The sequence below is a fragment of the Lampetra fluviatilis genome, chromosome 10 (genome assembly GCF_964198595.1).
Source record: "Lampetra fluviatilis chromosome 10, kcLamFluv1.1, whole genome shotgun sequence".
NCBI lineage: Eukaryota > Metazoa > Chordata > Hyperoartia > Petromyzontiformes > Petromyzontidae > Lampetra > Lampetra fluviatilis.
In genome coordinates, this window is record NC_136284.1 from 3,684,380 (window position 1) to 3,705,481 (window position 21,102).

General features: G+C 48.0%; 1 protein-coding gene across 1 annotated transcript in view; it reads right to left on the reverse strand.

Moving 5' to 3' along the window:
- Window positions 1–21,102, reverse strand: part of LOC144934434 (ATP-dependent 6-phosphofructokinase, muscle type-like) — a 37,530-nt gene extending 16,428 nt beyond the window's left edge. The window contains exons 1-13 of the mRNA XM_078860184.1: window positions 20,498–21,102; window positions 19,869–19,942; window positions 12,851–12,928; window positions 10,628–10,817; window positions 9,451–9,616; window positions 9,003–9,047; window positions 8,050–8,158; window positions 7,133–7,228; window positions 6,942–7,034; window positions 5,223–5,348; window positions 4,539–4,603; window positions 4,311–4,374; window positions 569–715 (exon numbers count right to left, since the gene is read on the reverse strand). Of these exons, the coding sequence (XP_078716310.1) occupies window positions 569–715; window positions 4,311–4,374; window positions 4,539–4,603; window positions 5,223–5,348; window positions 6,942–7,034; window positions 7,133–7,228; window positions 8,050–8,158; window positions 9,003–9,047; window positions 9,451–9,616; window positions 10,628–10,817; window positions 12,851–12,928; window positions 19,869–19,942; window positions 20,498–20,585 (1,341 nt within the window). The 5' untranslated portion in view covers window positions 20,586–21,102. The remainder of the gene's footprint in view (window positions 1–568; window positions 716–4,310; window positions 4,375–4,538; window positions 4,604–5,222; window positions 5,349–6,941; window positions 7,035–7,132; window positions 7,229–8,049; window positions 8,159–9,002; window positions 9,048–9,450; window positions 9,617–10,627; window positions 10,818–12,850; window positions 12,929–19,868; window positions 19,943–20,497) is intronic.

Consider the following 21,102-nt stretch of genomic DNA (forward strand, 5'->3'; position numbering starts at 1 on the left):
TGTTCTATCGTACCACGTGTAGAGATGTTAACTGTCTCGTCTGGTATACAGGAGGTCGTGGGTTCGATCCCGACCCTGACGCCTGTATATTTGGAGTTTGTGTGCTCTGCCCGTGGTTGCGTGGATTTTTCTCTGGGTTCTCAGGTTTTTCCCTCCATTTAGAAACATGCGTTTAGAGTATTTGGCTGCTATACATTTCCACGTGATAAGCCACTTCGTTGAGCTATCATATGTGGCCAGGTCGCTTTTGCAAAAGAGCTGTACAGCTCAGTGGGCCTTACCCGGCAAAATAAAAATAGTTTATAGCCTTATATAAACTCTGAATAGTTGAGAGTTTATCGACCTACGACAGCTGTGCAAACTTCCCTGGTTGATGGGAACGGGCTGTGCTGAATGAAAGGAAGGTCTGGCACCTGGACTTGAACAGGAGCAGGGTGTCAACAGCACGGACGGGGGGGGGGGGGGCCAGGCTATGAAGGCAGCGGTGAGGAGTGGGGAGGGGGGGAGGAATGAGCGACCGCTTGAGCCACGTCTGCTGTGCAAACGGTGTCGGTGAGCCGGGTCGGACCTCGCCCTTGCCGAGCCCCTCGAAGCCGTCGTGCACCACGTAGACCTTGTGCCCCTCCATGATGCCGACCCTCACGGCTGAGCGCACCGCCGCGTTCATGCCGGCCGCCGGGGCGCCAACGCACAGCACGCCGAGCGCGAAGTTCGTCTTGGGATGGGACAGAGACGGACGGACAGACGAGCCGCGGGCAATCGGGCAGGAAAGATAGGCAGACACTCAGGGTCAGCGGGGAGAGGATGGTGAGACAGGCAGACACGAGGGCGGGCGGGCGGGCATGTGCATCAGCCGGTCAAATTGATAAAACGGGTAAGACGACAAGACGGAACAATAGACAGGCAGCGAGACAGAGAGACGGAGCAATAGACAGACAATAATACAAGTAAACAATGAGACAGACATGCAGACAGACAGATATACAGACAGACAATAAACATTTAAATTGTGAGCAAGGACATCATGAGAAATGGAGCGTTTCTGCATCGGGATGGGATAAACATTCGTGTCTTCTTAGTGATATCGAGCTGTCCAGCATCAGCCAGTGTTTCTCAAACTGTTTGAGCCCGCGGACCGATGCAAACATTGCCGCTGGCCACACAACCCCCCTACTCCTGGTGGCAAAATTAATTGACTTCTCTCTAAATACCACTCACACAAAGTGATTCATATTACCAGAACATATATTTTTTTGTAAACACAACTGTATGGTTTTTTTTTAGGGGGGAGAGCATTTAGATATTAGGGTTAGGGGTAGTTTCACCAGGTTAGTTTACCTAATTTAGTTTTCTTTAATTAGATATCATGAATAAAAAAAAACAACTAATGTCATTATTTCCGTATCAACCTGCATTTGCATCACAGCCCAGCGGGCCCCACCTGGAGGAACGTCGCGGATCTACTGGCACTGGAACCCGGGGTCTACACTTTGAAAACCACCGGCGAAAATGATGTGTTACAAAGGGCTTCAACTGAACGGTTGGCTATGGGAAAACAAAGAAAGTAAAAATCCGAAATCGATTATTACCGTTGAAAATCATAAATTGTTCAAGTGTAAAATTGTGTGTGCACTTGGACTTTCGATAGAATTCGTTCCTGGTACTGGCTTATCGTTTCTCCAGCTAATCCCACCCCCCCCCCCCCCCATGGGAGGCGATTCGATCAATCTTACGCGTTACCAGCGGTATCCCATAGTCAATAAACAGACAAGGGTCTGTGGTTCATCGTCTGAAAACAACGCAGCATTCAAATACGTCAACATATTGGCACTCCAGTCCAACTTTGTCCCGCAACATTTGTTGAATCAGGAAAATCACTGGAATCAGTTTTGACTCTTTGAGTCTCATCATAAACAAACGCTGCTGGCTTGCCTGATGAATGTTGGTGGTGTGTTCTATAAAACATGCGAGGCAACATGTTTCCAGACGCACAATTTCCTGGAAAAACTTTTCCTCGTGTATGTTGGATGTGTCCGTGTTTCCAGAGGCAGGGAAACAATGCAACACATGAGTAAAACTAAGCTAATACCTCAGTGGGCTTTGTCTGGTAGGATGGTTAAGTTTTATTTGTGTGTGTTTGGGTGATTTATTTACCTTTCTTGTACTTTGAACTCCTATCGTGTTTTTGGATTGTTTGTTGTTGTAATGTTCTTACCCGCGCCTACTGGACATCTGTGAAATAGAGCTTTAAAGTAACGTAGAAGGGAAATAATAAAATAATATAAATAAAACATAATAAAAGAAAAAAATTCTCACGACGTTTCGGCCACAACACAAGCAGCCGTCCTCATGTGAAGAAACAGAGCTGTCGGAAAGACAGCACCTGAGGACGGCTGCTTGCGTTGTGGCCGAAACGTCGTGATAATTTTTGATTTTATTATGTTTTATTTTTATTATTTTATAATTTCCCTTCTACGTGACTTTACCGAAAGAACCAAGAAGATGAATCCCTGCAGTCACGAAAGCTTTAAATCGAAATATAAGAGCTTTAAAGCTTATCGGATTCCTCCAGTATAAATACATATTCTGACCCTGATTGATTCTGATGTGTCCCGGAGTAAACCTGGGCTCTAATTTGAGAAACATAAAAACAATACTTTTCCCTTGACCAATCAGGGGAGACTTAATTGTGAGCATCAATCATTGATCACATGATTGCTTGAACAGTTTTCCTGACAATGTACTACACAGTACGATAAAAAAAAAGTTTTGCTAGCTGGCTGCAAGCACACCTGGCCAATGACGTCACGCCCCCCTCCGACTACCCTCCACCCCAGCCTTGGATCCCGTGCAAACACGTGGGTCGCGTTAGTTTCCGAAAAAAATATTTCTGGGTAAGCGATTCTGGACGCGTTTCCTCATTTATACTCGTTCTATGAGGCTAACATGACTTCAGAAAAGGGCAGTCTTAATCTGGCCGCACAGAGCTCGCGCACGCAAACGATCCGCTCAGGTTTCTCTTGCGAGGCAAGCAGGCAGCAGCCGTGGCTCTCGGCTGCTAAAAATATCAAGGACGACCACCCGCCTGCATCTCAGTGCCCTCTCGTGCCAAAGGAAGGAGAACGCCCTTTACAAGTCCCAGGAGGTCAGGATTCTTCAGACGTGAGACATCGCGTCCTTGACAAAATGCATGTGCGGCCGTTATCCAAACGTGTGAACGGCGAAACGATCGTCCGGCGCGATGTTTTCGGGTTGTACCGCGCGTTGTTTGGCACGATGACCGACGTCCACGATTGAGTTGCTGAAGAAGCTCCCAGGACGTGGAGTGACATTTCAGGCATCGTGCCGAACAACAGGCGGTCCGACCCGAAGGCACAGAGGAGAGATGTCTGCTGAACATTTCATGAAAATCGCCTTCACTGCTGGATGAACGCCCTTGGCGAAGGCACGTGGGATGTGCCCGATGCTCGGAAAACGTGTTCAAAGGCCTTGTGAGCGCCACTGTGAGTTGTATGGTGGACAATCGACTGCCGTTGTTTTCTTACAAGAAGGGAACGTGTCCGGGGAGATGACGGAGCTCGATGGATTGTTACATCGCAGAACCGTGAGAGGTGGCGACGACTCAGAGAGGACTTCATCCATCAGCAGCTGGACCATAGCTTGTGATGATGATGATGACAGAAGGCAGAGAACTGTGGCTACGAGCACTTTCTGTCTGCTGGCCGTGACCTCGGTGAGGCGTGGCGTCATCACAACAACACCACCGTCAAATATAGAAACAGCCGCTCCTAACTATAAAATTGAATGAACGCAAACTGTAAATCAAACTGTCAGAATCGCCTGGCGCTGAGAATCCCTGTAATGCCTGACGTCGGCACTTTTGGGTAAGCGAACCCCCCTCGAATGCGACAGCTCGGTTGCACAGTGGGCACCCTGCCAACAAGCGCTGATGTGGTACCAGGAGAATGCCCGTTTGGACAGTCATCATGTATGTTACATGTGTTGTTCAACTTCTTTTGTACTGTACGTAGCCAACTGTGCTACTCAGAGGTGCTATGGTGAAATTGTGAAAGATGGCTGGTTGGAGGATAGGGGTGATTGTCTGCTGAAAACAAGGCATGATATTTTTATTCAACAATGCCATATTATCTTACCACGTTGCCTATAAGTGCAGGTTTTTGTTTTTTGGTACTCTCTGTGTAGATTGAAAGGCAAAAGCGAGCGGTGTAGGGTTGCATGCAGGTTGCGTGTGTGGATGGGTGGATTTGTTTGGCACAATATTTGTGGTGTCAAAAACGAGTGCGATGTACCTTTTTTCTGTCCGACGTTTTGTGGGCCAACATCAGGTACGTGTTGAGGTTGTTCTCGAAACTCCTGCGGAGGGCGAAGCGTTAGTTGCAACGACGTGCGGATATTTTACCCAACGGTAAAAGTAACAGAAAAAAAGTAAACATCACTTCATATCTCCCACGTGACCTCCTTGAACGCCCCCCCCACTCACGGCGTTCTGTACGCGGTGCCGTTTGGTGTAAACTTGCCTGCCACGGAGTTCAACTGCTTCATTGAATTGACCCTTGTCCATGGCATTCTGCACATCTTTAGTCTATGTTAAAAGAAGCAACAAAGCACACAAGCACACGCACACACACACGCGTGCACACACGCACATTGCAACATTTTTACAAATAAATGTAACTTAAGTGGCAGTGTGTGATGTACGTATGTAGCAGTTGCCGAGTCAAGATGTTGGTAATTTCACTTAACGAAGCAGTTTGTGGCTCTTAGGAATAAATAGTAAAAATATATAAGATTTAAGCTTCATGTTTTCATTCACTGCCAAAAATTGCCCGCAGTGGCTAAGCTGAATACAGCTTACAGGGCATATGACAAGTGTTTGACAAACGTGGATAAAGAGGCCAATGGAAAGAAGACTTCATAAGTGGTCACATGACATCATCTTACGGGACCATTCTCTTGATACACTAGGCCATGCCACGCTGCTTACTGCAAGAGCTCCAAATGGAGATGTCTCATTGGTGTCTTGGCACGACACCAATATCACAATTGCAATAACTTTTGAATGAAAAAAAAACGTAGGCAGGATCCAGGGACAACCAATTATTATTTGTATTATCAGAACCAGCTCTGTAGCTCACTCATGCTGTGCCATCGTTTAATCTGGGCAATGTGACATCGGCGCTCGCGCCGCACTGGCCGCTCACCATCTGCACGCACTCCATGAGCGGGAGGCGCACGGCCTGGTTCCCCGAGAGCGACACCACACACGCCGGGGTCTCGGGCGACGCGTCCAGAAGAGCGAGCACGGCCTCCACCCCCATGCGGCTCGCCTGCGTAACGCATAGCAGGGTGGCACAAATATCACGGAGACATCATACGCACGGCAGGGTGGCACAACCACCACGGAGACATCACACGCATGGCAGGGTGGCACAACCACCACGGAGACATCATACTCATGGCAGGGTGGCACAAATACCACGGAGACATCACATGCATGGCAGGGTGACACAACCACCACGGAGACATCACACGCATGGCAGGGTGGCACAACCACCACGGAGACATCATACTCATGGCAGGGTGGCACAAATACCACGGAGACATCACACACACGGCAGGGTGACACAACCACCACGGAGACATCACAGGCATGGCAGGGTGACACAAATACCACGGAGACATCACACGCATGGCAGGGTGGCACAACCACCACGGAGACATCATACTCATGGCAGGGTGGCACAAATACCACGGAGACATCACACACACGGCAGGGTGACACAACCACCATGGAGACATCACACGCATGGCAGGGTGGCACAAATACCACGGAGACATCACATGCATGGCAGGGTGGCACAACCACCACGGAGACATCATACGCATGGCAGGGTGACACAACCACCACGGAGACATCATACGCATGGCAGGGTGACACAACCACCACGGAGACATCATACGCATGGCAGGGTGACACAACCACCACGGAGACATCACATGCATGGCAGGGTGACACAACCACCACGGAGACATCATACGCATGGCAGGGTGACACAACCACCACGGAGACATCGCACGCATGGCAGGGTGACACAACCACCACGGAGACATCATACGCATGGCAGGGTGACACAACCACCACGGAGACATCATACGCATGGCAGGGTGACACAACCACCACGGAGACATCACATGCATGGCAGGGTGACACAACCACCACGGAGACATCATACGCATGGCAGGGTGACACAACCACCACGGAGACATCGCACGCATGGCAGGGTGACACAACCACCACGGAGACATCACACACATGGCAGGGTGACACAACCACCACGGAGACATCATACGCATGGCAGGGTGACACAACCACCACGGAGACATCACACACATGGCAGGGTGACACAACCACCACGGAGACATCACACACATGGCAGAGCGGCACAAATACCACGGAGACATCGCACGCATGGCAGGGTGATACAACCACCACGGAGACATCGCACGCATGGCAGGGTGACACAAATACCACGGAGACATCACACGCATGGCAGGGTGGCACAACCACCACGGAAACATCACACGCATGGCAGGGTGGCACAACCACCACGGATACATCACATGTATGGCAGGGTGGCACAACCACCACTGAGACATCACACGCATGGCAGGGCGGTATAGCCACCATGGTTGCCCATCTGCCAGAAAGCCGCAGTGCAGCGTGGTCTTTCCCGTCATCTTTATATTTCTCGACGGTTCGGTTTTTCTACCATTAATGGAATGGGCTCAACCAGGACTGTGGCAGTAAACACGATGCTTCTTGATGACGACGACGGCAGGTAATGAGCACGACGTTGAAGACCGTGGTGATGTTGACGATAGCGACGGTGGTGGCGGTCACGGCGGCGGTGGGGGCTCACGAGGATGCGGTCGAAGGCGCTGGGGGTGCCTCCTCTCTGCACGTGTCCCAGGACGGTGACGCGCGTGTCGAAGCCCAGCCGCTTGGTGACCATCTGCAAAAACAAACGAGCAGCGCATGGATCGCTCGCAACAGCAGGAAGGTGAGTGCGCTTTCATTATTCCTCGTCGTTTACAGCGCGGCGTCGCTCACTTCTTTGATTCCATCCGATGTGATGGCCTTCCCGTGCCGGTCGATGGCTCCTTCCGCCACGATGATGATGTTCAGCCTCACCCCTCGGCTGCGCGTCTGCAGGCGTCACGGAGACAACAAAGAAGAAGGGTCGGTGTATGCATGCATGTATGCATACATACATATATGTATGTATGCTGAACTTCTTTCGCACCGTGCGTAGCCAACCGTGCAAATCGGAGGTGCGGGGGAAGGACAGCAAACTGCTGGGCAAGGATAGCTTGCTCACGCTGTGGAGGCAGTCAGCGTTCTTTGAGCAGGCTTCACCATGCCGGTGAGGGCAGGTTGGTGAGGAAGGGGGGTGCAGAACAACAGCAGATGCCCTCCCCCGCCCTCTTCACACCTATCCCGCCTGATTTGTGTGCTCGCTGGTCAGGCACGGCCCTGCTGAGCTCCCGTGGCCCGATGGGATCATGGCGCATTCCAGCTGATTTGGTCTTTTCATTAAATTTTCAAATTAGCCAGCCGTCTATTATTCGTAGGCAGATTGTCCGGGTTCCATGTGAACCGTGCTCATTCGTACCTTGGTTTTACGCATCGGCTGCTCCTCACTCATCGAGGGTCAATGACGCGGGTGTTACAAGTGACTGCAATCCGGTTACTCTTAAGATAATTAAAGCGGACGTTGCTTTTTTACATCTACATCCCCCATTCCAGGTAGGTACACAATGCATATGTTTTGCATTGTCCGTGTTTTTTTGTTTTATCGCAACCACCCCTTCCCCATTACCCCGAGTAATCAAGAGTGGACTGCAGTATTACAATGCCGAGATCACACAGGGGGTCTCTCAAGTTTCTAGCAGGTACCAAAAATAGCCACCACGGGCAACCGCTGCGTTGTCGCGAGCGGGTGAACGATCGCACCGTCCCACTCCCACCTCGGTGAGGGTGGCACAGAGCTGATCCTCCCAGCCGTCGGCGGGCGGCATCTCCGGCAGGAACACGTAGTCGGCGCCGCACGTGAGCCCCGTGACCAGCGCCAAGTATCTGTCGGGGGGGTGGGGGGGGCGTGAGACGATGCCGTCGGCACTTCCTCCCGTGGCATGGGGTGCGTGCGTCCACGTGTGCGTGCGCGCGTGCAAGCGTCACAGGTCCACTCAGCTCCGGACGAGTATGTGAACGAGTGTGTTTGTGTTGCCAATGTCAGCACTGGGGGAGACAAAGTCGGTCGGGTGTTTGGTTCCGGCACGCCAAAACCACGTCCTCCTGCCGCCGTGCCCAGCCCTTCGTAGGCACTTGCCCCGACGGTCTATGTGAAGCTATATTGAGGGGGAGGAAGCTTTGTCTCTGTGTGTGCAACCGCAAGAGCAACGCAGGCACGGGGTGGAGGGTTGAATGGGGATAGAGGGTCGAAGCAGCGAGCGAGAAAACAATATTATCAACAATAAATAAGCAATGAAAAGTAGAATTTTACTTGTAACGAGGAGCGACACATTTGTGAACGATGATTTGATTGAGAATAAAAACTGGGATCAGTGATGTCATTCACGATGTGGGAAACAAAATAGACAGCACATCTCGCAGGGGGCATCATGTGGCAGACGGGCAGAGCTCACGATGGAATGGCGGCCAATGGAGGGAGGGAGGAGAGAGGTTTGCAATGATAACATGAGTTTGAAATTCTAATATTTTGAGCAGTACACTGGACGGAGTTGGTAAGTGTATGGATGTCGAACTTCTTTAGCACCGTACGTAGCCGACCTGTGCTAATGTGAGGCGTGTGATCGTGCAGAGCGGAAGACTTTGGAGGCGAACGTTGCTCGGCAGTGGAATGTTCACGAATAAGAAAGAAGAGGAAAGAAAGTCACGCGGGTGAAGTGGCGGTCCTTACCCACAGTGTCTTCCCATGACCTCCAAAACGAAGGAGCGTTGGTGGCTGCCAAAGGGAGAGAGAGCGCGTCACACGTTGGGTTCCGCTGTCCGGCGCTAAGTGATTTTCCATTCGCGTCCTTCAACGCGTTCGCGTGCATGGGATGTGTCGTATATTAAGAAACATACACGATTTCGTTCACGCGTATTTGCCCGTTAAAAAGTTTCAATTCGTTGCGTCTTGTGAAATCTGTTCGACGGGCGTACGGTTGTCAAGTTCAAGTTCATTTATTAGGTATAGCCCTGTGAGCCATTCGGCTCTTGAATCGGGTGCAACCGCAACAAACAAAAAACAAAAACATGAACAAGAATAAATCTTAAAGTGACTATGTGCAAACAGAAACTCCAAGAAAATACAGCTAAATATTGCAGAAAAATCACCGTACACCAACACTCGAGCGAACGCTCACCTCTGCGCCGTGGTGGTGATGGCGTCCACCACCTCCATGATGCGGTGCAGCGCCGAGTCGGTGCCGATGGTCATGTCCGTGCCGCAGAAGTCGTTGTCGATGGAGCCCACCATGCCCACGATGTTGAGGTGGGAATTCTTCTTGGCGACCTCCGCCGTGATCTTGCCTGTGGACGTGAGACACCGTTTGGGACGCGTGACGAACGTCGCCTACCGCGAACAAAACGATCGCCCGTCTTACCACGACTGGCCCGAGGGGTTTCCATCCATCCAACATTCATCAGTTGTGAGCTTTGGGTTCGCAGACGTGGACGCCTGCATTCCCGTCGGCGCATTCTTCTCGCGGTGTTCGCAGTGCCGGATTAAGCTAGTGCGGGGCCTGTAGCATATGTTATAAAGGGGCCCTAAATAAAAACACGTAAATTATTAAAACACAAATATTTTACTTGCATAGTAAAGTAATTGTATCTTTTCATTTGCTATACAGCCAGATAATACAACAAATCGCTAATCTTAAACACCCAGTCGTTCATAAAAGTTGAAGGCAGTATAGTACTATAGTAATAGAGCATGTGCAGAATCACCGAATCGGAATTGATAGCTTGAAAGCATTTAGCGCGGGGCCCTTGAAAGTGCGGGGCCCGTGGCATATGTAGCTACTGCATACGTAGCTACTACATGTGTAGCTACTACATGTATAGCTACTACATGTGTAGCTACTACATGTGTAGCTACTACATGTGTAGCTACTTTGCTACAATGATAATCCGGCACTGGATGTTCACCATGCCCAGCTGGGTCCGCTCATCGATGCCATTCCCCCACTGTGACCCTCTCCCGTCTAACCCCTTGCCAGTTGATGATGAGGGGCTACATTTGTTCGGCGCCAAAATGCTGCTGCTGCAGCTCGAGGCGTCCGACAAGACAAGGGACAGCCGGACCGGGGAAGTTTGTGGGGTGATACATTACAATGCGCAGCAACGAAGAGAGCAACGTTGATCGGAGCACACGGACAACACAGGCTTCACCCGGCGGTTGGCATGTTGCCCTGACGCAAGGAATTCAATGAAGCTCTCCCCTACCCCCCCTGGCCATCCCTCCTATCCAACCCCCCCCCCTGCTCTTCGGTAGCTCGCCACATTGGGGCCCCCCCTCTTCTCCCCACGCTCGACTCTCACCGGCCTTGACCAGCTCCGCGAGCAGGCCGCTCCACTCCTCTCGGAACAGGTTGGCGCCCGTGAGGCTGCCGTCGCCGCCGATGACGCACAGGTTGGTGATGTTGCACTTGAGCAGGTTGTGGGCCGCCTTCAGACGGCCCGCGTGCTCGCGGAAGTCCATGCACCGCGCGCTGCCGATGGCCGTGCCACCCTAGGGGAGGGAGGACGCGAGAGGTCAAACTGCGCGTGAATCCGTAGGGGTCAAGCGGACGCGTCGTTCGGAACGCTCGATTGTGCCGTTGGAACATCCCAAAGTCTACTGCTGCTTCTAGATTTGAAGCTTTCGTGACCGCAAGGATTCATACTCTTAGGTTTTTTTTCGGTAAAGTCACGTAGGTAAAAGTAAAATTAAAAATTACTAAAAGTAATAATAGAAATAAAATACAATAATAAATCACTGATATAAAATCACTGATTTATTATTTTATTTATATTATTACTTTTAGTAAATTTTTATTTTATTTTTTATCTACTGCTGCTGACGGCCGTGCCCACGCCCCAGGGTCACGTGAGGGGGAACGGTGAAGATTCATGAGCGGCAAGTGTAGAGGGAGACCGTGTCGTCTGGACGCTGGATATTGAGCTTTAACGGCTGGGTCAGGTAGAGTGAGTGGCTGTCTGTGGCTATGACGTGTTTTCAAGCTCTCCGACGTGATGTCAGATCGTGACGCACGCTATGAAAGCACATGGGTGAGCTATGCAGCAAATGCCGCGAAGACCTACGCAGTAGCACTTTGGTTCTGCCTTGCAAGTGCCCTTCTGCAACTGGTATAATCCTGAAAAGTGCAGCACTTGAGTTGGACACAAGCACCGTACTCATTTAACAGTGGATAGATTCTGCTCACAATGAAGACAATTAGTGTTCTGATAGTGGCCATTTACGCATCTCAAAATGTCAGCTGAGAAGCAGGCAATGCCCTAAGCCTCCAAAATCCCCCTCCTGGGATCTCCTTGACTCACCGTTGCCATAGCAGGACATTCCCAAAAGGTCATCCTTTAATAGCACAAACCCGAAGTGCGTGTTTCTTCTGCTGGTTATCCCTTTTGATCAAGTATCATAGTGCGTGTGATGTGCGGTAGAAGGCTGGCATGACGTGTGAGTTCTCCACAGACTCACCCCTGCCAACTTTCTCTACTCTCACTTCACTCGACTCTCCTCCCCTCCAATGCACACTTCGTTCCTTAAACTCCCAGGGCCTTCTGTCGAAGTGCCCAGTCAATCGTTGCTCAGTGGGGCGAGGACGCTCTTTCTCCTCTGCTGCTCCAACAGACATCCATGCTGTCGACTTCCTGTCCCTGTTCAAATCCAGGTTCGAGTCCTTCCTTTGGCTATAACTGACTGCATCTTTCTCTGCCTCTTTACCCCAGGATGCGCCACGTCCCACCAACTCTCTACAGCATCGTGCGATATACGGTTACATTTAGACTCTGTGCAAATCCAAGTAGTATTACATTTAATCAAGAATTAAATAGTTTAACACGTAGGCTTTCGCGACCAATAGTATTCATAATAAACGTTTTTGGGTTAGATCGCGTTATTTATCAATAAACTGTAAATGTTGTGGATTCACTCTTCAACACACCGGTGGGCTAAAGTAGTGAACTATTTGTCTTTTGTCAATGTGACACTTTTTTGTTGATTGACCGTGTCGGGTAGTGGAGGGTTACGACACATTTATAATTAACGCGATCTAACCCAAAAACGTTAATTATGAAGAATTAAATGTCAACATTTAACTTTTTTGGCTTGTGACACTACCTGCACACTTAACTGAATTTCGAATAGTTGCGTCCGAAGTTATCACGTATTTGGTAATTTCATTCAAACTTTGATTGCTTTCTAGATTGAAAACTCATTTCTTTAGAACTGACTTTTGTGTTTAGTGTGTTGTCCTTCCCCCGCACTTCCGATTAGCACGGTTGGCTACGTACGGTGCAAAAAAATTTCAACATACGTGCATACATAATAGTGCGTTTGGACATTTGTTTTTGGGAAAGGGTATAGGATATCAACATTATTGTTATGATTGTGGCTATGTAACAGAAACTTCACAAACTGTCTACTGAAGCCTTCTCGTGGCTAAGCAGAGCCCGACTTTGGCATTCAGCTCGTGAACACATTTCCATTCACAATAATATGGAATGATTGCACGTGAATGGTGTGAGCGCGCACTCGTTTCGTACCAGCTGCAGAATGCTGGAGACGTCATCCCAGGTGGCCTCCTTGATGTGATCGCCGCCATCGACCATCCCCTGGTATCCCTGAGTGAAAAGCAGCCAGTCAAGAAATGACCAAAGCCATCCAGATGTGTCTCACCCTGAATGCATCACAAGTCTCACTGCCAGAAATTATATCCCACATTTGGAAAATACCCACCAAAGTAGAAATACAACTTAAGTACACAAACATCGCGTAATAGCGTGATACTTAAGCAAATAGTTGCGTAGGGTGAGGTAAGAGGCCCAAGTGGGTTAAAGGGCATTTTTTTGTCCTGGTGCTCGCATCTGATTTGTCTGTTTAGCTACAAAAACTAGCAGCGGATCCTCCAGGGGAGGACACCAGTCTGCACCGCAAGCCTGGTGATGACTGATGGCATCATTCCTGTTAGCACCAGGAAAACAAAAGACCCAGAGCACCAGGACACAAAAGGCCTTTTATATTCTTAGGTTTTTTCCGGTAAAGTCACGTAGGTAAAAAATTAAAATTAATAAAAGTAAAATAAAAATAAAAATCACGTATCGGAGGCAACACAAGCTTCCGAAACGTCGTGATTTTTTATTTTATTTGTATTTTATTTTTTATTAATTTTATTTTTTTACCTACGTGACTTTACCGAAAAAACCTAAGAATATGAATCCTTGCAGTCACGAAAGCTTCAAATCTAAAAGGCCTTTTACCTCACGAAGGCCTCCTTACCCCACCCAACCCTCCTAAGAATGTTCAACTCATTTTCATTAAGTGCGTACAAAAAATGAACATTCGACAATGCTTTAAAAAAATTACAGTCATAATGATAACAACAATGATGTAAATCCCGACGTTCGTGTTGGTCAGGGGGGTTGTTTGATCCTAAATCACTGAGCTGGTCAGTGCGATGTTGGTGAAGGTTGGGGGTGGACATTCCACGTGTGACTCAAATATCACTCAACCCACTCACATTGGCCTTGGCCTGGAACTCAACTCGGGGGGCATAGGTTCATCCTCGCTGCGGTGGGACAACATTTCACTAACCACTGCACCACCACTTCGCCCCTAGAGACAATGTAAAAATTATATATTGTAGAGTATTATTGTCAAAACGAGAACATGTGAGTGGATAAGGGGCCGTCCATTAATGACGTCACGCGATTTTGGACGATTTTTCCCCCCTCCCCTCGTCACACGGCGTCACAAAAAGTCAGACCCCCCTTAAATATTACGTCACAAAGCTATGCCCCCCCCCCCAAACCATATTTCCATTTTGAAAATAAAACATGCTTAAAATCGCTTTAAACTATTGTCGTGCGTATTTAATGTGGCGCTGCACTCTGATGTTGTAGGAGAAACATTTATTAAAAAGTATATTTAATTAAGTAGAACGTGTTGTCTATATTTATTTAAAGTTGCGCATTGATGTGATGCCACATTTCTCAACCCCCCCCCTCGTCACACATCGTCACAAATGTCTGACCCCCCCCCCCCCCTAGGTGCGTGACGTCATTTATGGATGGCCCCTAAGTGTAGTTATCAAACTCTCGGGACAGATTATTTCTAGAATAGCGATTGCGTTGACTGGTCCAGGAATCGAACCTATTTACTATTTCCAATGTGAGCGTTACATCAGCTCAGCACCGACTGGTTTGTGAGAAGGCTTGACACTGAGAGAGAGCCTTGTTACGATAAGTCAATTAAGTGAATGAATTGATTCAAATGCATAAACTACTTTTTCTTGTGAATTAATCGGGCCCCATAATGCCCCCCCCCCTTACACCGCGCTTCCCGAAGGAGGGAAACCCTCTCCCGCCAAGCCACGCCCATCGTCACGTGGCTAATGATGCTGAAATACATCACCATACCTCCACCTATACCACCTCCCGTCCAGCGTCACACATGGGAACAGAGGCGATACCTTTTTTTATATCTAAAAATGTTCGCGTTATCTGATTAATCCATCGATCGAACCAATTATTACTATACCGATTATAATCTATTATAATCGTTATAGTAATGATATAGTAATAGATTCCTTGAGAGAGCGCCGTATGGTTTTTGTGTCAAACTAGGAACCCATATTTTAACGAGAGGGTTCTTAATTGACTATATCGTCTGGCACCAAATTGGTTCAAGTGTGCCTGACTGCTGACTAGACCGGTTCCAGAGTTTCGCTTGTGTACGAGGTTTGTGCGCTCTCGGGGGACCTTGTGGCTGATGTGTTGTTCATAATCAACGTTTTTGGGTTGTGTAACAAAAATAATCTACTTGTGGGGTGCGAGCGGGTGGGGGTGACGATTGTCCGCTGACTAAATGTGTTACTCTAACAGCCGGGCAGCACCCTGCGTTTGTGTCACTCGTCTCTTGCCAGAGTTGACGGTGCCAGGGGGTGGTGGCTGGAGGCAAAACGGCCATGCGAAGGCCCTCCTCCCCCTCCTCCCGCACGCTATATAAAGATTGAACACGATCTGCCCGCACCCAGACACAGTCTGCAGCAGCTCGACTTTCCCGAGTGACCTTTAAGTTCAGATCGAGTTTCCGAAAGCAGTGGGTGGCCAACCGACTATACAAGGCCCTTTCGTCGTTTTTCTTTTTAAAAGTGGGCACTCAACATTAAAAAAATATACTCTCGATATGTGTGTGTATTTATAGTAAAACGTCGTATATCTGACCGACACGTATTATCCACCTCGTCAAATTAACTGCCCAACAAACACCCAGTTAAGTATTTCTGCGTGGCTCAACTCTGGCGTGTGCCGAACTAACCCCGCGTATATTGGCTTCTAAATCACAGTGCAAGCACTTCACCGATGTCTAAGCAGTTTGCACTGCACCTATGTCCGGTCATAACTGAGTGTTGCACGCAGGGCAGGATTAAGGTTATCGTAGGCCCGGGGCGCTTCTGTTTTGTCGGCCTTCGGTGATAAACTTTTGCAAGAGTTGTTGCTGCTGCTGCTGCTCCACGTTTCTGCTACCGCCGCTGTCACTCCGCTGGGATCTCAACATCGTCTAGCCAATTAAAGATTTCGTGACTGCAGGGATTCATCTTCTTGGTTCTTTCGGTATAGTCACGTAGAAGGAAATAATAAAACAATAAAAATAAAACATAATAAAATAATTCTCACGTTTCGGCCACAACGCAAGTAGCCTTCCTACTTGCGTTGTGGCCGAAACGTGAGAATTATTTTATTCTGTTTTATTTTTATTATTTTATTATTTCCTTCTACGTGACTATACCGAAAGAACCAAGAAGATCGTCTAGCCGCTTGGACAGACGTCGCTACCGCTGACGCCGTTCATCATTTAGTCTGGGCCCTCGTTCGCCGTGTGGCGCAGATTAGCCGATTGAATTTGAAACGCTGCGACTATCCTTACTATATAAATAGATTTATTGAAGAAGATATCTTGGTAAACAAAAATGTGTTTATCATACAAATATGAAAATAACATGGTCATTTTTCTCTTCTTGGTTCTTTCGGTAAAGTCACGTAGAAGGGAAATAATAAAATAATAAAAATAAAACATAATAAAATAATTCTCACGACGTTTCGGCCACAACGCAAGCAGCCGTCTTCAGGTGGAAAACAGGTCTGTCGAGAAGGCAGAGTCTGAAACTAAACTTAAAAATGGTCATTTTTGTTTGTTTATACGTGGGCCCTATTATATGGCCCCGGTTTTGCACGGTGATATTCACAGATCAGCCGACACATCAGTCCCCAGTGAGTCGGATATGCGACGTTGCATGCACGTTTGTTGAACTTCTTTCGCACCGCACGTAGCCAACCGTGCTAATCGGAGGTGCACGTTGTGTGTTAAAAACTACGAACAAGTCCGTTACTGCTCGTAGGACGACTTTAATAAGAACCGGCGAATTTTGAAAATGTAATGAGCCGTGCTCCACTGCAGTGGTGTGGAGGTAGCTGTTGGCGCAAAGTGTCTGGTTGAGTTGTCATGAAAATGAGTTTGTTGTTGAATGTGATTCACCGTCACACGTTGGCAAAGGTAAAAATCCGGGGTTCTTTGGAGAAAAAAAAAATCTACCCACTCAACTGCTATTGTACAGAGTTATTGTATTGAGTTATTGTATTTAGTTATTGTACAGAGTTATTGTATTGAGTTATTATACAGAGTTATTGTATTGAGTTATTATACAGAGTTAATGTACAGAGTTATTGTATTGAGTTATTGTACAGAGTTATTGTATTGAATTATTGTACAGAGTTGTTGTATTGAGTTATTGTACAGAGTTATTGTATTGAATTATTGTACAGAGTTATTGTATTGAGTTATTGTACAGAGTTATTGTATTGAGTTATTATACAGAGTTAATGTACAGAGTTATTGTATTGAGTTATTGTACAGAGTTATTGTATTGAATTATTGTACAGAGTTATTGTATTGAGTTATTATACAGAGTTAATGTACAGAGTTATTGTATTGAGTTATTGTACAGAGTTATTGTATTGAGTTATTGTACAAAGTTATTGTATTGCACGCGGCGAGCAGTTTAATCTCCACCGGGGGGAGGTATAAATAAAACAAACAAAAACGAAAGCCCCCCCATTCCCCCCCCCCCCTTCTCAAGCTGTCACTGCAACAAAGTCCCGGTGAACGTGACACCGACAGTGGAGTCACGGGGCCGCAACGTCCTCTGGATCGCGCCTGGGACCCCCCCCCCCCCCGGAGAGACCCCCCCCAAGAGAGGCCCCCCCCCGTAGAGACCCCCCCCCCAGAGAGACCCCCCCAAGAGAGGCCCCCCCCGGAGAGACCCCCCCCCCGTAGAGACCCCCCCCCCTCCCGGAGATGCGCAATTGCAGGCGCGGCGCACTGCCCGCATAAACTAGCCTGTCTCCAACCTCCGAGGTGGTTTTAATTTGCAGAGATGCGGTGCTCTTCAAAAGCACGTTTCAATCAGCAACACGGTATCCGTTCGGAGCGGCGACTCGCGCTGCCGATTACAGGCCTTGTCGACTTCAATACAGGCACACCGTGACGGCTGCATGATAATTATATTGTGACATTTCTGATTGTGGTTAAACAAAAAACCGACTGCTTTTTTTTCATGTTTAAAAGGAAAATAAATAATGTTCAGAATACAGATGTATCGATGGTGCAGACTCGTCCTGATTTTAAAGTCCCGTATTCTCTTCACAAGCATGTACAGTGAAGGAAAAAAGTATTTGATCCCCTGATAATTTTGTACGTTTGCCCACTGACAAAAAAAATGATCAGTCTATAATTTTAATGGTAGGTTTATTTGAACAGTGAGAGGGAAATAAGTATTTGACCCCCTCTCAAACAGAAAGATTTCTGGCTCCCAGGTGTCTTTTATACAGGTAACGAGCTGAGATTAGGAGCACACTCTTAAAGGGAGTGCTCCTAATCTCAGCTTGTTACCTGTATAAAAGAGCTGAGATTAGGAGCACACTCTTAAAGGGAGTGCTCCTAATGTCAGCTTGTTACCTGTATAAAAGACACCTGTTCACAGAAGCAATCAATCAGATTCCAAACTCTCCACCATGGCCAAGACCAAAGAGCTCTCCAAGGATGTCAGGGACAAGATTGTAGACCTACACAAGGCTGGAATGAGCTACAAGACCATCGCCAAGCAGCTTGGTGAGAAGGTGACAACAGTTGGTGCGATTATTCGCAAATGGAAGAAACACAAAAGTAGTGTCAATCTCCCTCGGCTTGGGGCTCCATGCAAGATCTCACCTCGTGGAGTTGCAATTATCATGAGAATGGTGAGAAATCAGCCCAGAACTACACAGGAGGATCTTGTCAATGATCTCAAGGCAGCTGGGACCATAATAACCAAGAAAACAGTTGGTAACACACTACGTCGTGAAGGACTGAAATCCTGCAGCGCCCGCAAGGTCCCCCTGCTCAAGAAAGCACATATACATGTCCGTCTGAAGTTTGCCAATGAACATCTGAATGATCCAGAGGACAACTGGATGAAAGTGTTGTGGTCAGATGAGACCAAAATGGAGCTCTTTGGCATCAACTCAACTCGCCGTGTTTGGAGGAGGAGGAATGCTGCCTATGACCCCAAGAACACCATCCCCACCGTCAAACATGGAGGTGGAAACATTATGCTTTGGGGTGTTTTTCTGCTAAGGTGACAGGACAACTTCACCACATCAAAGGGACGATGGACGGGGCCATGTACCGTCAAATCTTGGGTGAGAACCTCCTTCTCTCAGCCAGGGCATTGAAAATGGGTCGTGGATGGGTATTCCAGCATGACAATGACCCAAAACACACGGCCAAGGCAACAAAGGAGTGGCTCAAGAAGAAGCATATTAAGGTCCTGGAGTGGCCTAGCCAGTCTCCATACCTTAATCCCATAGAAAATCTGTGGAGGGAGCCGAAGGTTCGAGTTGCCAAACGTCAGCCTCGAAACCTTAATGGCTTGGAGAAGATCTGCAAAGAGGAGTGGGACAAAATCCCTCCTGAGATGTGTGCAAACCTGGTGGCCAACTACAAGAAACGTCTGACCTCTGTGATTGCCAACAAGGGTTTTGCCACCAAGTACTAAGTCATGTTTTGCAGAGGGGTTAAATACTTATTTCCCTCATTAAAATGCCAATCAATTTATAACATTTTTGACATGCGGTTTTCTGGATTTCTTTGTTGTTATTCTGTCTCTCACTGTTCAAATAAACTTACCATTAAAATTATAGACTGATGATTTCTTTGTCAGTGGACAAACGTACAAAATCAGCAAGGGATCAAATACTTTTTTCCCTCACTGTATTTAACCCAGGAGAAGCGTCACTGAATCTGATGACTATTTTTCAGGAAGCGTTCTTGTGTTGGGATCTTTGGCCAATTCCGTTTGTGTAAAGTCTTGTTCTGTTAACTTTTTAAAGTTTTTTTTACTGTGACATTGACCGAGTCAATTGCTTTCGCGACGCGGGTTCTTGTGCCAATTAGCTGCTACTGCTGATGCTGCCTGTCTGCATCTTTGGTGCTCACCTTTGTGGCCAGGAATGCTCACCCGCTCACCTCGTATATGAAGTACACCTTGGCTCCCACGTAGATGCCCATCCGCACCACGGCGCGCACAGCCGCGTTCATACCTGATGGACGCAAACGGGCGCGCGCACAAACCTCCATGCAGCGATCATCTCAGTAAATTCACATTGGAGATTCACGTTCCCTCTGCCACAGCTTCCTCTCGAATCAGCGCTTCTCAAATTGTTTGGTCCAAGGGACCACTCAGCCAATGCAAACAGATGTGCGGACCACCCAGCTCCCCATCTCCCTGGTGACAAAACGCATTAACTTCTCTTCATAAATACTTTACTAGTAATAAAAATAAATCCTATTACCGGAACAGAAAAAGTTTTTTTAAAACGCAGCTATACATGTTTTTAAAGGAAGGGGGGCATTAAGATTTTAGAGTTAGGGTAGTTAACCAAACAAATTTTTGTTAATTAAATAAGCAAAATATTAATATCCAAAATAAAAGTGATAAACATTGTCATTATTTCCGCATCAACCTGCGTTAGAGCACCGTTTCAATATCTCAACCCCATTTCTCCTGTTATTTATAAGCATCTTAGCCCGCTGCGGTAGTCCACCCAGCCCTGGCACAAACGCGACACACGGGCGCTTCTGAACCCCGCTCTCACCCTGCGCATCTCCACCGCTGGTCAGGACTCCGATGGAGCGTCCCGACGCGGAAATATTCTCCAGGAGCTTCTTGTCCATGGTGGCCATGGCGATGGGACACGTGGACGACAAAAGACGAGTTCGCTGCTTCGAAGAGGTGGACACAGCAATGAAGGACACGCGGGGCACGAGCGTCTCGGTCGAGTGTGTGGCCCGCGCTGTGGACACGGCAAGGTTGGCTGCAGACCCCCACCCCACCACCTCTGCTGCCCGGGGACTACGGGGATATATATAGCGGAGAATGTGTCCGCGAGCAGGATCCCGTTGGATGGCAAGGACTCACGACGCTGCTGCGGTCACGCAGCTGATGGGAGATGGGGGGGAAGCGGGTCGGAACTGGGAAACGTCTGGGGCCAGTTCTGTGCGGTCAGGAGTCGGAGGTTTCATTACTCTTTGGATATTTCAGAAAAGTGACGTAGGTATAAATACAATTGTATTTTATACCTACGTGACTTTACCGAAATATTTATTTATTTTCTACCTACGTGACTTTTTCCGAAATAACCAAAGAAGACGGATTCCTGCAGTCACGAAAGCTTCAAATCAGGAGGTTTCTTGTTGACGC